At 37.8% G+C, this 14,451-nt stretch overlaps 1 protein-coding gene across 4 annotated transcripts in view; it reads right to left on the bottom strand.

The window, feature by feature from the left end:
- The window catches only part of LOC120423256 (hexokinase type 2), a 33,748-nt gene that overhangs the window by 644 nt on the left and 18,653 nt on the right, over positions 1–14,451 (bottom strand). For 2 of the 4 annotated variants that reach the window (XM_039586977.2, XM_039586980.2), the window contains exons 2-7: positions 10,032–10,194; positions 7,236–7,420; positions 7,001–7,174; positions 2,605–2,704; positions 2,010–2,205; positions 1,595–1,934 (exon numbers count right to left, since the gene is read on the bottom strand). In XM_039586977.2, the coding sequence (XP_039442911.1) occupies positions 1,595–1,934; positions 2,010–2,205; positions 2,605–2,704; positions 7,001–7,174; positions 7,236–7,420; positions 10,032–10,194 (1,158 nt within the window). Of the gene's footprint in view, positions 1–1,594; positions 1,935–2,009; positions 2,206–2,604; positions 2,705–6,558; positions 6,659–7,000; positions 7,175–7,235; positions 7,421–10,031; positions 10,195–10,596; positions 10,630–14,451 lie in introns of those variants that run through there. The other 2 variants (XM_039586985.2, XM_039586978.2) reach the window with 2 other exon arrangements.

Genomic DNA, 14,451 nt, shown 5'->3' with positions numbered 1-14,451 from the left:
TAAGTGGTCATAACTCGAGACAGGGTTGCCAGATCTTCAATGTCTTGGACTCATTGGAAAGGCCTTTCAATTACCTAACCAACGATGGGTCGGATGATGGATCCGGACATAGTTTACATACATTTAAGTGAGATCCGGCTTCAAAACAGAACATAAATATCACTTAAGTGGTCATAACTCGAGACAGGGTTGCCAGTTCTTCAATGTCTTGGACTCTTTGGAAAGGCCTTTCAATTACCTTATCAACGATGGGTCGGATGATGGATCCGGACATAGTTTACATACATTTAAGTGAAATCCGGCTTCAAAAAAGTACATAAATATCACTTAAGTGGTCATAACTCGAGACAGGGTTGCCAGATCTTCAATGTCTTGGACTCATTGGAAAGGCCTTTCAATTACCTAACCAACGATGGGTCGGATGATGGATCCGGACATAGTTTACATACATTTAAGTGAGATCCGGCTTCAAAAATGTACATGAATACCACTTAAGTGGTCATAACTCGAGACAGGGTTGCCAGATTTTCAATGTTTTGTACTCATCGGAAAGACCTTTTAATTACCTTGCCAACGATGGGTCGGATGATGGATCCGGACATAGTTTACATACATTTAAGTGAGATCCGGCTTCAAAACAGAACATAAATATCACTTAAGTGGTCATAACTCGAGACAGGGTTGCCAGTTCTTCAATGTCTTGGACTCTTTGGAAAGGCCTTTCAATTACCTTATCAACGATGGGTCGGATGATGGATCCGGACATCGTTTACATGCATACAATTGAGATCCGGGTATTTGTGAAAACACATTTTTATGCATAACTTTTGAACTACTTATCGAAACTTCAAACAATTCAATAGCGATGTATGGGACCCTAAACCAAGTCGAATGCAACTGGTTCGATCAAAATCGGTTCAGCCAGTGCTGAGAAAACTCAGTGAGAATTTTGGTCACATACATACATACACACACACATACACACACACAGACATTTGTTCAGTTTTCGATTCTGAGTAGATATGTATACATGAAGGTGGGTCTAGGAGCTTTTAATAAAAAGTTCATTTTTAGAGCAGGATTATAGCCTTACCTCAGTGAGGAAGGCAAAATAGACAAAAAGTTGAATAAAAATGTTAAATTTGGATCATTTTAGTTAGCGTTTTTCGTGCTGCGCAGCACAAGTAGCATGTAAAGTGCGCAAATTGCGATGGCAAGCGCACGACGAACTAACACGATAGCACACTTAATCTTTCGATACAATCCAACAATTTTTTTTTTGAAAAAAATTGCATTGCATGATATAGAAAAACGGACCACGGATTCGAGACGAGGGATCAAAATGGACCCTTAGAACAAAGTTTCAGAAAAATCTAAAGGGGTTAACACCTGTATATCGGTGCCCGTGTGCTCTCTTGAAATTGAATTGAACTGAGTTTGGTTCAGAACAAGTAAGTGACAAATGACAAATTATATTAATGGTCACAGCACAGTCGCGTTTGTTAGCCATGACGTTGACACTGCAATTTGCGCACATTACACGTGCTATTGAGCATATCCAAGCTTTTCTATACCCTAATTTATCCAAACCTACCGTCACACTCTTCTCGTCCATCTTGTTGATGAGGGCGGCGATACCGGCGGACACGAGGTGGGCGGCCCGGCTCGACACGCACTCGCAGATGTAGCGCACGTTCGCGCAGTCCTCGTCGGTGGCGTGCTCCAGGCCCAACTCGTCGAGCACGTCGCGGCAGTAGCTGTACGTTCCGGGCTTGTCGGACTCGATTTCTGACACGTACTTGGTGAAGAACTGGCCCCGCTTGAACAGGATGTCGGAACCGACGCCGCCGAACAGCAGGCCGGCCTTGGTGAACTTGACGATGGCCAGGCGAGCCAGCTCGCCCATGTACATTCCGGAGATCATCTTCTCTTGTCTGACGGGTGGGAGGGGAAGACCAGAAATGAGTGAATTTGTACCTTGCAGAAGAGGACCTCAAACCGATACTCACATCTGTCTGCCCTTGTTTATACTGAAGTGATCGATCTCCCGGTCGTACTCTGTCCGGACAAAGTCGAGCGCGCCGTTATCGCCGAACGCACCCCACTCGGTGTTGATCAGGACATGCTGTTTGTTCGGGTCCTTGTAGCCGTCGAACATTTCGCAGTTCTCGACCTTCTCGACGTAGCACGCGTTGCTGCCAGTGCCTTTTAGTAGAAGAAAATTCCATTAGCTTTTCGGAAAGAATTCTTGACTTTGAAAAGGAAAAAAGGTAGAATGGACAGTTGTGGTCGGGATATTTGGGTGCATTGATGGAGGGACGAAGGTGGAAAACAAAAACAAAAGAATCGGAAAACAATTTCAAGCAAGCAGATTTTCAAACCCAACACCACCAATCTGAACGGTTTAGTCCAATTATGCACGGAGAGAACAGCTAATCAGATATCGAAGGCCGGTTATTAGATGTGGGACACACTTTTATTTGGAGGTCAACTTGTTAGCACACAAAAAAAGTTAAAAACAAAATTAACAAACACACACAAAACAGTTCCCTCTTCCGGCATTTTTTTGTTTGCCTTAAATCCGAACTAGAAGATCCTACATACCGACGATCAGTCCGATTCTACAGTTGTGGTTCTTCCACGCACAGGACATCAGCGTACCCGTGGTATCGTTGAGAATGGCACAGATTTCGATTTGAACATCCTGCGTATCGTGGGAAGGTGGAGGAGGATACAGATTGCGTGCGGTTCGTGGTGTTCGTGACACAGAGAAAAGGCGATATATAATTGCGCACATTCATGGCGATCACGAGCGGTGATTTTTTTTTGAATGTATTTTTTTTTATAGAATCGTGCGAAAGAAACAATCATAGAGATATTTTGGTCATCGTATCGAAAAAGAAAGAAAGAAGAAAAGAAAACGAAAATCGTAAATTAAACGTGCAAAGGAAACGAAAACATAACCTAAAATGAAAATGTATGGAAACTTACTTAAAAACTAGCATGTTTATGTTTATGACAAATTCAACTCAGAAATGTTTTGAAATAGTTATTGAAATTATTTTCGACAAATAACCATGCGTCTCCATTGCAAGCATGCGAACATTGCAATTCAATGGAGACGCATGGTCTTTGGAGTAAAAACAAATATTTTTGTAAAAATGAACATGTTTTCAATATAGAAATGACATGAATACTGAATTCTTTTGCAATCTTGTCTACATTTCGCCTTAAGAATATTATAATTAGGAGATGATGAGCTTTATGACAGTCTAGTTTGTTACAGTCAGAATGGTTAGTATTCGTCAAAAAAGAAATGCTGAAGAGATGTTGTCAATTTCTTAGAAATTTATGAAACTAATTATGTGTTTTATGCTTAAGTGTCGTGTGTGCTTGAATGGAGTTGTGATGTACAGGATGGATTTTGTGGTAAAGTGAATTGGTTGGTGTTGTGCAGTGCTCGCAGAAACATAAAAGTTGTATTAACTTGGTGTGAAAATAACAGCAAAATTATGTAACCTAAAACCCCCAAATTGCTTCCCACCTAGTTAGACTGCATAAAAGTCACCTTGGACATCCATTTCGACCAGACGCATGGATTTTTCATCATTTTCTAGGGACTGTCTCTTCGTTCGTTACTGTTTTTTTTTTGTTGGTTTTGCTGTTTTCTGTTTCACACTCCTATTTTTGATGCTTCGTGATGTTCGACATATACGAACGTTGAACGTAGCTGTAGCATCTGTCAATCAGAGTGCGTTAATTTCATCATGTTACGTTTCTTCCAAGATTTAAAAAAAAATACCGTAAAGTAACTTTCAAAAGCAATACATTTATTACGATTCAGAAATCGTAAAAATGTGATCGTATAACAGCTTGTTTTGTCCCACGTTCAGTTTTACTCAATTTGTAAAATTTGCATAAGAAAGACCTTCCCTAGAATAAGCGAATTTCAGAAAAAAATTTTTTTTTATTATTTGTGACAGTATTTATCTGGTTTGTTTTCGAACTACAAAAAAACGTCCAAATACTTTCGAAAGCACACAATTGAGTTTTACGAGTAAAACTTCGAAAGATGGCCAATTTTTTTCAAAATTATTTCCCTTTCAAGCAAAACAATGTAAATGAGCCAAAGCCAAAGTGTAAACAAAGAGTCTGTCCTGCTCGTTACTAATGTAAATATTCACTGACGTTTACACTTCGGGTTTTGCCCATTTACATTATTTGCTTGATTTGTTTACATTAAATCAAGCAAAATAATGTAAAATAATAGCAATACATTCTGATAACTCGTGAAGAACGTGAATAAAAAATCGTCGAATTCTGATAACTCTTTAAGAACAAATCTCGGATTTGTTTTCAAAAAGACGTAAGAGCCAGTGGTAAGCAAAGCCTTTTTTACATCGGTATTGAAACTACTTACGAAAAATTAATTTCAAAAATGCTTAAGATTGTTCATCTTTACGTCTTTCTAGTGCCCAAACTAAAAATAAATGATTTTTTGTTACAATTTGGAGAAAAACGAATATTAGTGTCGGAGGTCACGGTGGCTCTTACGGCGTTTTGAAAAGTCACCCGTGAAATACAAAAACCTTATGTTTATACATCAAAAAAAATATTTTTGTCTGCTTTACAACTTTGTAGAAAATTGATACAGTCTAAAATTTAACCCTGCAAAGTAACAAAAATAAAACGTAACCTCAAAATGAAATTTTTTGTCCTAAAAAAGAAAATTACCTCTCAGGGTTATTGCAGATTCGAAAAGTACATTAAATGTCCCATAAAATGACATGTCTCTCGATTTTTGACAGTTGAGTAACAGGAAATGGTAGCGATTTTAAAACTATTTTTTGCAATTCCGTCGTGAAACTACTTGCTTTTCCTGTCATTCTAGAACGACGAAACAGCCTACTTTTCCCTACGAAAAATAACAGAATCAAATGGTAACCCTTTTCAAAACAAATGCTGAAAAGTTCCTACTTTACAGCACTGAAATGAATGCTGAATAGTTTAACTTTTCCGCACTTAGTAAGTAATACTTTTCAACATTTTTATGATTTAAACGATTCATTGACTAAATGCATGGACATTTGACCTATAATTCTGTTCCAAGGGTGTTTTCGAAATTGCAAAAAAAGTTGTATGGAACTCGTTGCAACTTGTTGCATAAACTACTTTTTTAACTTTATTTTGTGAAAAATAAGTTTCTTCTTGTTATCAACTTTGATAACAGATTGAGTTATTTTTCGAACAAATAACAGTTGTTTTTTGTGTTATTACAACAGATTATTTGGGAGTTTTAATAACAAACCTTACATTCTGACAAAAACAGAACTTGAACTTGAATACTATTCAACGAATAGGCATTCGAATTAGAAATTATTTTTACCGATTTTAATGTTGAAATTCTACATAATATTGACGCTGCAGTGCCATCATGTCACACGCCACTTTTTGACGTTCCGAGAAAAACGCGTTTTAATGTTTGACCTCGAATAAACAAAAAAGAAAGCACGCAATATAAACAATAACAAACACGTTTTGTTTGGTTGACCGTTCTGTGCATTGTCTTTAGGTTTGGTGACCGAGTTATAATTAAAAGCACGACAAGATTGAAACTTCTTTTATATGAAAAGTGACAATAATGCACGGATTTTTTGGTTTTATTGAATATCTCAGGATTGAAATCAAATTTTGAAGATCTGTGAAGGTCAAAAGGTGAGGCATTGTGAGCTGCGTTCATAACTTAATTTGACCCAAAATGCTCCTGCGACAAGATAGCACGACAGCGTCGTCATGTCAATTTTAATCCTTTTTCAAAATCAAATTTAAGCATTTTAACGCCAGTTCAATCCAGATTCCTTCCAGTGTTTCCATACTTTCCCACGGGTAATCTAAAGCAAAATGACTCCCAAAACGCGTATCCACGCGGCGTCCACGCTTTTAGCATCATCCCACACTTTGACTCAATTGAGGCCGCGGATCGTATGACAAATGATCCCGCCACCCCTTCTTTAGTGGGTCACTGATTTCAGTGATGTTCAGCGCAAGTAACCTTGATTGTTCTGGTCATGTTTTTTTTTTGCTGACAGCTCGACTTTCTCAACGAGACTCAATTGGTTGGCGCTAGCTAGAATCGGTGTGGCATGCTGTTCTAACTGGTTTAAGTTACACATTCTCAATGCGGTCGTTGATAGAGTTCATGCGAGACTAGTACTAAGAGGAAAAAATCATCAGCGTAGGAAAATAATATGAAAATTGGCAATATTTGTTTCGTACTAGTGGGGGCTGGAAAGTGGGAAAGAAAAACGACAACAACATAAAATAGATAATTGCCCACGGGGATCGTCCTAATTGCTAAAGGATCGAGTGTGTTCTAGGTTTGGGAAAAAGGGAAGAGTTGAAAGAATTTGGAATTTTCGGCCGCCGCGACCCTAACCCAATCAGTCGCCACTTTATTGGAGGGGGGCAATTTCGCGCACGGAAATTGACCCTCTCCCAAAAAGTGCGGCTTGTTTGAGGTTGCGGCGCGTCTTGGAACTTTTGCGCGGAAAGTCTTACCAATTATCACTCCAATTCTACAATTGTGATTGCTATGCGCACACGACATTAGCGTTCCGGTCGAGTCGTTCAAGATTGCCATCACAGTTATTGCAACGTCCTGAAGCGAGCGCGCGTGGTTAGGATGATTTGTTTCGATTTGTCGAGGGTTGATGGTCACGGTGAGTGGGTGTGCGGGGTAGTTTATATGATTCACGGCCCGAGTAATTTGCAGATTTGAGGTTTTGTTTTTATGGTTTTTTGATTAGTCGATTCGAATTGCCGCCAATTGGTGATAGCGAAAAGTAGAGAGAAGAAAGAAAAAAAATCGTTCGCTCATGACTGATTCTTATACGGTAAGTATGTGATCGCCCTAACACTGGTATTTTGTTGACCTAACTTAATCTAACTCTGACTTAAGTGCTAGCTAGATGTTACTCGCTTTGGGAACGACTCAACTCACCCCTCGCCTGGCAATGGCATCCTTCAGCAGCTGGACGACGTCCTCGCCGACGACACCGGAGCAGTTGAAACCCTTGGTCCACCGGGCCAGCATGCCCTTGGTCAGACCGAGCTGCGTCAGCGGGAATGAGAATGTGAAGCCTAGAGGTAGTTTTTCATCGTACACTGCATGTTCCTGAAAGATGCCAGCAAACTTGTTAAAAAAAATGGAAAATTATGGAAATAAATGATCCTACCTTCATAAAGTTGGCTAAACACTCCGCAATGTGGTCAAACAGTTGCGTCCCACTGCCAAGCATAATACTCTGTGGAATGGCGTAGATTTTCGACAGCATCTCGAAGTCGTTCTCGTCCTTGAGGTGGATCAGCAGTACTCGGAAGTTGGTACCGCCCAGATCGAGCGCGAGGAATTTGCCCTTTTCTGAGGAAAACAAAATTGAGTTTAAAATTCGTCTTATCTAGTTTCGATGTGATTTTTTTCTATTATAATTAACAGTTTTCGGGCCATCCAAGCTACGATGTCATGAGATACACGAGATACAATTAAAAAAAGAATCTTTTTTTGCCATTTTAAGACCAAAGATACAATTTAACATCGATATTGCTTTTAAAAGGCATATCAAAATACATAAAAGTCGTATCATGAGAAAGATCTATTCGATATCATGAGAAAGATCTATTCGATGTTTAGCAAAAGTAGCATTAAGGAGGTATAAGACTATGACAAACACACAAACAAACTCATACTTTTTCGTGTTTGACAGGTTGCTAAACTGGCAAACAAAGCATAATATATGCAGGCTGACGTGTCTGCAAACTAATGCAGGCAAACAAACAAAGCCGGCAAACTGTCAAAAAGTGCGAGTTTGTTTGTTTGTCATAGTTCCTCCTTTACAAGGTTGCCAGATCATCAAACTAGCTCGTATTTATAATCAAATCTTTGAAAACCGATCTATCGATGCACAGAAAAGCATCTTTGGATGTAATTTTCATCAAAATGTCATGTATCCGGCCTCAACCAGTTAAATTTCATTTGAGCAAATTAATGACAGTGTTGCCTCTCATCCTACAGCGGTCCCGAAGAAGATATTTAGTTTCAGCCCGAAGTCCTCCCCCTGGATACGGGCCTGTATCTTCAGAAGAGTTATTGCAAATGAGAAAAGGAAACATTTGATTTGGTTGAAAATTAGGGTACACATAAGGCTACCAACTGTATGGATTTTTTCCTTAACATACGGATTTTCGAACCTCTTCGCCGATTTTTAACAGGCCGGAACTTTTGTAGGGAATTTTACGCATCATACGGATTTGTACGGAATTTTACCAACTTTTTAATCATTGAATTGCTTTTTTGATTTGGTCGAAGCTTTTGTTAACTAGAAATTTGTATTTTTCTGTGTGTTTGATTTAAAGGGGCTTTTCCGGGGTTTCCTCAATTCAAACTTGATTATCAATTATTCTATAGTTTTTGAACTATTGTCTTTCAAAAAAAATCTAGAATTAGAAATTCCTTACTAAATATATTTATCCATTTCCAAAGGCTTTCTAAAACTTGTGAAAACATTTGAACATTTGAATTAACAAATCAAGAGTTTTTTTTAAAGGTTATAGGACCTTTTCAATAAAAAAACTCTGGAAAAGTGTTCGTGAAAACATTAAGAACGATATTATTCGTAAAAGCAAACTTGACATTTCGTAAACTTTTAAACGTTTTAACAAAAAAAAAAAAAATGAAGAACATGATGATTTGATTCAAATTACGGTTTATTTTATGAATACTTCTAAACGTGGAAGTCATAAGCACTCTGATAGCATTTTGTGAAATTTGTTAGCTGTAAAAACGACACAGTTATTTATTTGTAATTCTCAAATTTATTAAATTTAATTTATCTAAATAATTCATTGACAGCTTTTGTTATACCATGGCGTCATGTCGGCAAAGTGTACGGATTTTTGCTCAGCAAGAGTTGGAGCCTTAGGTACACAGTAAAAAATTGTGTAAAATTGGAAGGTTGAATATTACCTCTTTGATGACGTAATTTTACTTCAATTTAGACTGAAAAAGTAACTTCACACCAACAAAGTGGCAAAATTACACATTTTCAGAGGTTAAATTACCCATTTTTTTCTGACAGATGTAATATTACCCAAAACATTACCATGATTTTTTAACTGTGTATGTCAAGATTATGGTATTTTCGAAAATCTAACTTTCCGGGAAAATTTTTGAGAATTTTTACTCTTCTAGAAAGTTGATAGGCTTGCCAATCCAAGCAACTTTGTCCAATACACAAAAATATTATCTACGCCTTCTACGACTAATTTTATCAATTCCATTAGAGCGAACCATCAAAAATCATTTTACTGAACGTGAATTTAAGGTTAAGTTTTAGAGAAAAGTTATGTTCTGAGCACTTTAAGACCTCTTTTAAACAAAAAAAAAAACGTGTTTTTTAAATCCAAAAGTGACAATCATTTTAAGGTAAAAAAATGCAATCTTAAAACTAAAATATCTAAAAAAAGCGCTAGCTAAATTTTATTCATGGCCATCGAAAGATGGCCATCGAAAGAGAAAATCTGGAGTTTTTTTGAAAAGGACCAATAAACCAAATATTCAGTTTTTGCTTTTTGGGTGTTTTTCAATACCCCTGACTCAATGTGGTTCTGAAAACACCCAAAAAGCAAAAACTGGAAATTTGGTTTGTTGGACCTTTTCAAAAAAAAAAACTCCAGAAATCTAGCTCTACAAAGGAAAAGTGTAAAACTAATAAATGTCATAATATCGTTTTTTTTTGCACTTTGGCTCAATTCTGAGGACATACCCCAAGATAGGATTCAATATATTTTCTCGCGAAGTTATTAGCTGTCGTGATTTAGGATTTTTTCGCAATCAGCTCTTTTCATCTCATCTCCAATGGAGCACTTCCATTCGAGCAGTTTTTGCTTTTTTCTACAATGTATTTCTTATGGAGCGAACTGTCAAAAACTGCTCGACTGTGGGTGCTCCATTGCACCCCCTACCAGATTCTTACCTTTGCCGTTCGGCAGGTCCTGCACGTAGGTGATGAAGCACTTGACGTCCGCCGTCGGCTGTGTCTCTTTGTGGAGACCGTTGTTGATCTCCTTCAGCACCCGCCGCATGATCTCCTCCATCTGTTTGTCTGTCAGAATCAGCTCCTGGCATTGTTCGCGGATCTGGAAGTTGGAGAGTTGGAGAATGAAGAATCGTCATTAGTGGTTGTGATTTCTCGACGTGCGATCGTGGAAAAATGTTTGTAAATAGAGCCGAGAAGATCACCCCATTCAACCAGCAAATAAAAAATACAGTAAAGTAAATAACAGAAGGAGAAAATAGGTTGAGCGCGTGATTCTCCCAGCATCGAATCTGTGGGTATAAGTTTCGTCATTAAAAAAATCGTTGGATCCTCTCGAAAAAATGCTGCTCTCTTCAAAGTGAAGAATTCGAACGGCTGTAGCGTTTTATATTTAGAGCGAACATTTTTAAATTTATCACGAAATCGTTCGTCACGCGTAAACTTTCTTGTCATGCTGGGCACATCGAGACGATTTCAGTAGGAAAAAAAATCTTTCTATAACCTTTTCTGAAGTCGACATTCTGGACAACACCTGCGCATCGGTTCACAATCAAATAACTACTAAGGTGATGTCCAGCTATTGCGCGCCACTCGCTGGGTGGTCATTTGCGAGAGATATCAAACTCTGTATAATTACCGGTGAACCTCACTAATTGGAGCTTCTTAATTGCACGCTCTTGCCAAACATCCACGTTTGGCAAGAAAACTCGCGCCAATATTTACAAACAGCATTGGCGCCAAATGACTTTTGGACGCTCCATTTGTTGATAAGCTTTCCGCTAGTTTTTTGCCAAACTCAATGAATTTGCATATTTGCACATTTTTTTCAAAACAGGTCTGACGTTCAAAGTACAAATCAGTCACCCAGTATAGCGATAGAATTGTACGACAAAACGCGATTGTCACGTTTTCGTCGATTGGTCCGCTGCGTTTGCGATTGGCCGCCAGGTTTTGACCCATCTCGCGGGTGTCGATCCGTGTGACTGTTAACGGAAATGGTCTTATCTGGACCGTCGACTACAGGTTGGCAGGTTCCTCTGGAGTCGGGCCCCATTGAGTTACGACGTAGTTCTCACTGATGGTGTCCAATATTTGCTGCCTACAGTTTGCCTTTGTTTGGATTATCTCGAGAGGGAGTGTTTAATGTTTTGACAAGTGTGCACCGGAAAGTGGCGCTGTTTTGGCTTTGGTTAATCGTCGATTGATTAAGGAGATTCACTAATACAGTAGTTGTTCGGTAACTGGGCGTTGTTTAACTGGGCTGCTTTTTAACTGGGCACTCGATAACTGGGCCGTAGCCCTGTTAAAAAGCAGACAAACGTCAAAAAACCAAAACAAACGGAAATGATCGAGGGGTTAATGGATGCAATTTATCATGTTCAATAAATAAAAAAAACTTTTTTTAAACTTTTATTTAATTTCACGTATAAAAAGAAAGCATTGTAAATAAATTTTAGTATCTTTTATTTCCATATTTCATCTGGAAAATAAATATGCATCGGTGGTCCCCTCGTTATTTTTTGTTCAGTCCAGTTAGCGAGCAGCATTCGGTGACTGGGCTACGTTCTCTGCCCAGTTACCGAACAAGTACTGTATACGAATGCTAGAAAGAAAGTTGTCTAGTTGATTGTTTCGTAATCTGCTAATCTTACGCTGAGCATTGCTATGGCTTGCCTTACCAGACTATCAAACTTGTAATCTATGGGTTGTGTAACGGAAATAATTAAACAGCTCACGAATTAATATGTACACGATTCCGAATTTCATCCTGCTTCGCAAGATTGTATCTGAGTGGAGGAGTATAATAATCCACATTATCAAAATTCGTAAAAAAAAATCAGTACAATACGGATAAAATCTGCACTTTTGGCTCTGAGGAATTTCTACGGTTATCAAAATTTTGCAATTACCATACTCGGGTGAGTTTTCAAAAAGCCGTAAGAGCCACCGTGACCTTTGACACTAATTTTGGGTTTTCTCGAAAATAAAACAAAATTTCATTTATTTTAAGTATGGGGCACTTGAAGGACGTGTAGATGAACAATCTCGAGCATTTTTGATATTGGTTTTTCGTAAGTAGGTCAAATACCGATGCAAAAAGGACTTTGTTTACCAATGGCTCTTACGGCTTTTTGAAAACTAATCCGAGCATACTTCTGAACTTAGGGCTAAAGCATGCAAATCACCTTTGTGAAAAAAGACACATAATATTACACACTACATGTGCCATTTTTGTAAACAAAAAAAAAAGTTTCAACCGAAGGGATTCATACCCAGCACCATCAGTTAGGACTGGCACCTTAGCTCACTCGGCTATCAGACCCTAGGTGATGAATAACGAGAATGCGTAACGTGATTTTCGAATGATCCCACTTTGTTTACATTCACAAAGTAGCAAGCTGTTCAAGCACAAGCATGACTTTTTTTCTTACTGATAAATGAGTTGTTTTATAATCAGTAGTAGGTGATTTATTTTGTCTAGTTTTTGACATTTTTAGCTGGAAAATTGTTTCAGTTTTCAAGTTTCGATCGGTTAGAAGAGGTTTTTCATTTTTACGGGTGACGAAGAACTGCGGCGAAAGTGTCATTCTGCGATGTCGCAGGAAAATCACCTGGCTGATTTTGGAATCCTGCAGCTCTTCCTGATTTTCACTAAACCAGTAGGTTTTCAAACGGAACAAAACTATAAAGACAGCTTCTGTATGGATACAACCGTATCGACTCCATAAACAACTTCTATCTATAATTTTAAAAAATGACGCTCTTGCTTTCAACTTTCTTAAGATTTCTCGACATCAACTTCAAGTCCTCAAAAGCCACACATTTTTCATTTTCGCAAAAAATACTTTTTTTAGTGATCGATAACAATACTCTCTACTTTTTGCGAACAGTAAATTGGTTCCACTTTGACAGATCAAAATTGAGGCCGTTTTGCGAACCACTATTCAGCACCTAGATCAGACCGATGAAGAATAGATAGGATAAAGGCATAAAATTTATTTTCAAAAGGTCCTTTCTGCATAGGAAACCCATGAGGGATAGGTTGTTTTGAAAATTTAATCTAGAAATTCTCGGATTAATTTTCAAAAAGACGTAAGAGCTAGTGGTAAACAAAACCTTTTTTGCATCGGTATTCGACCTACTTGCGAAAAAACAATTTCAAAAATGCTTAAGATTGTTCATCTACACGTCTTTTAAGTGCCTTAAACTAAAATAAACGAAATTTTGTTACAATTTGGAGAAAACTGAATGCAGGCCAAGGATTGATACCTAAGAGCATGCAATGGCACTGACCTTGTTGCGTGCTCTTCGGTTGACGTCCACGTAAGGAACATCCTGGAAGGAGCGTAACTAACTACATCCGTAGTTCTGTTAGATCATCCGAATTATCTTGATCAGAACAGTATAGCTCTGGTTCCTTGCGAGTGTCCTATTTTCTTACCTCCACGTTGGCTTGGTTTTCATGATAACCTAGCTGGTGGCCTGTGGAAACGGATCGTAAACCTTTGACCACCGCGGGTCAAAGTCGAGACGGCTAAAAGAAAGGGGCGCAACAATGTGGGAAAGGGAAGTAATTTGTGATTGTAGACGGTATTGTTTTGATTCGCAGTATGTTGAGTCAACTGCTGTGGATGTACCTGAAACATCGCACAACGGGGTTTCTATTCTCTTCATTCTCAGCTACCACCTATCTCCTATTTTTATTTTGCTCTTCTGATTCCCAATTCTTCACTGATTCTTCTATTTAATATCCAACATTTGATTTTAATTTTACTAACTTTTGATTCTCTTATCTCTCAAAGCTTTTCCACTCTTTTCTATCAATTGATACTGCTGTAACAAACTTTGTTTTGTTTTTTTTTTTTTTCTTTGAAAATATACTTTTCCTTAATGCACTGGTAATATCAAGTCTATTTATCATTCGCCTAATCTTTTTTGATTTTATTGCGAATTTATTTATTTGAATGATTCTTTATCTAACCTATAAATTATCATTACTATAATCTAAGCTTGTTATGTATCTCTATTTATTAACTATTGTCTAATTTTACATCTAATACATCTAGCTTCTCATTTTTATTCTTCAAAATACGCTCATCATTCTCTTACTATTGATACTTGATTTTTATAAAGTAAATTCTCTTCTACTGTCAATTGTTTTCAATCTTCACCCTTTTTTTCAAACAAGTGAGGTTTGAGCCCTTACTCAATTTATGGAATGATTAAAGGATTAACACAAATATTACTATTGTATTTTTGGTAAACTTTTATAACATGCTTAGGACCAAAATATTGTAACAAAACACCGCGACAAAAGAAATAGCAACAGATAAACACGACTCAACAATAGGGAAGA

This window comes from Culex pipiens, chromosome 2 (genome assembly GCF_016801865.2).
Source record: "Culex pipiens pallens isolate TS chromosome 2, TS_CPP_V2, whole genome shotgun sequence".
Taxonomy (NCBI): domain Eukaryota; kingdom Metazoa; phylum Arthropoda; class Insecta; order Diptera; family Culicidae; genus Culex; species Culex pipiens.
Note: the sequence above shows the minus strand (reverse complement) of the source record. Positions and strands in the feature narration are given on the sequence as shown.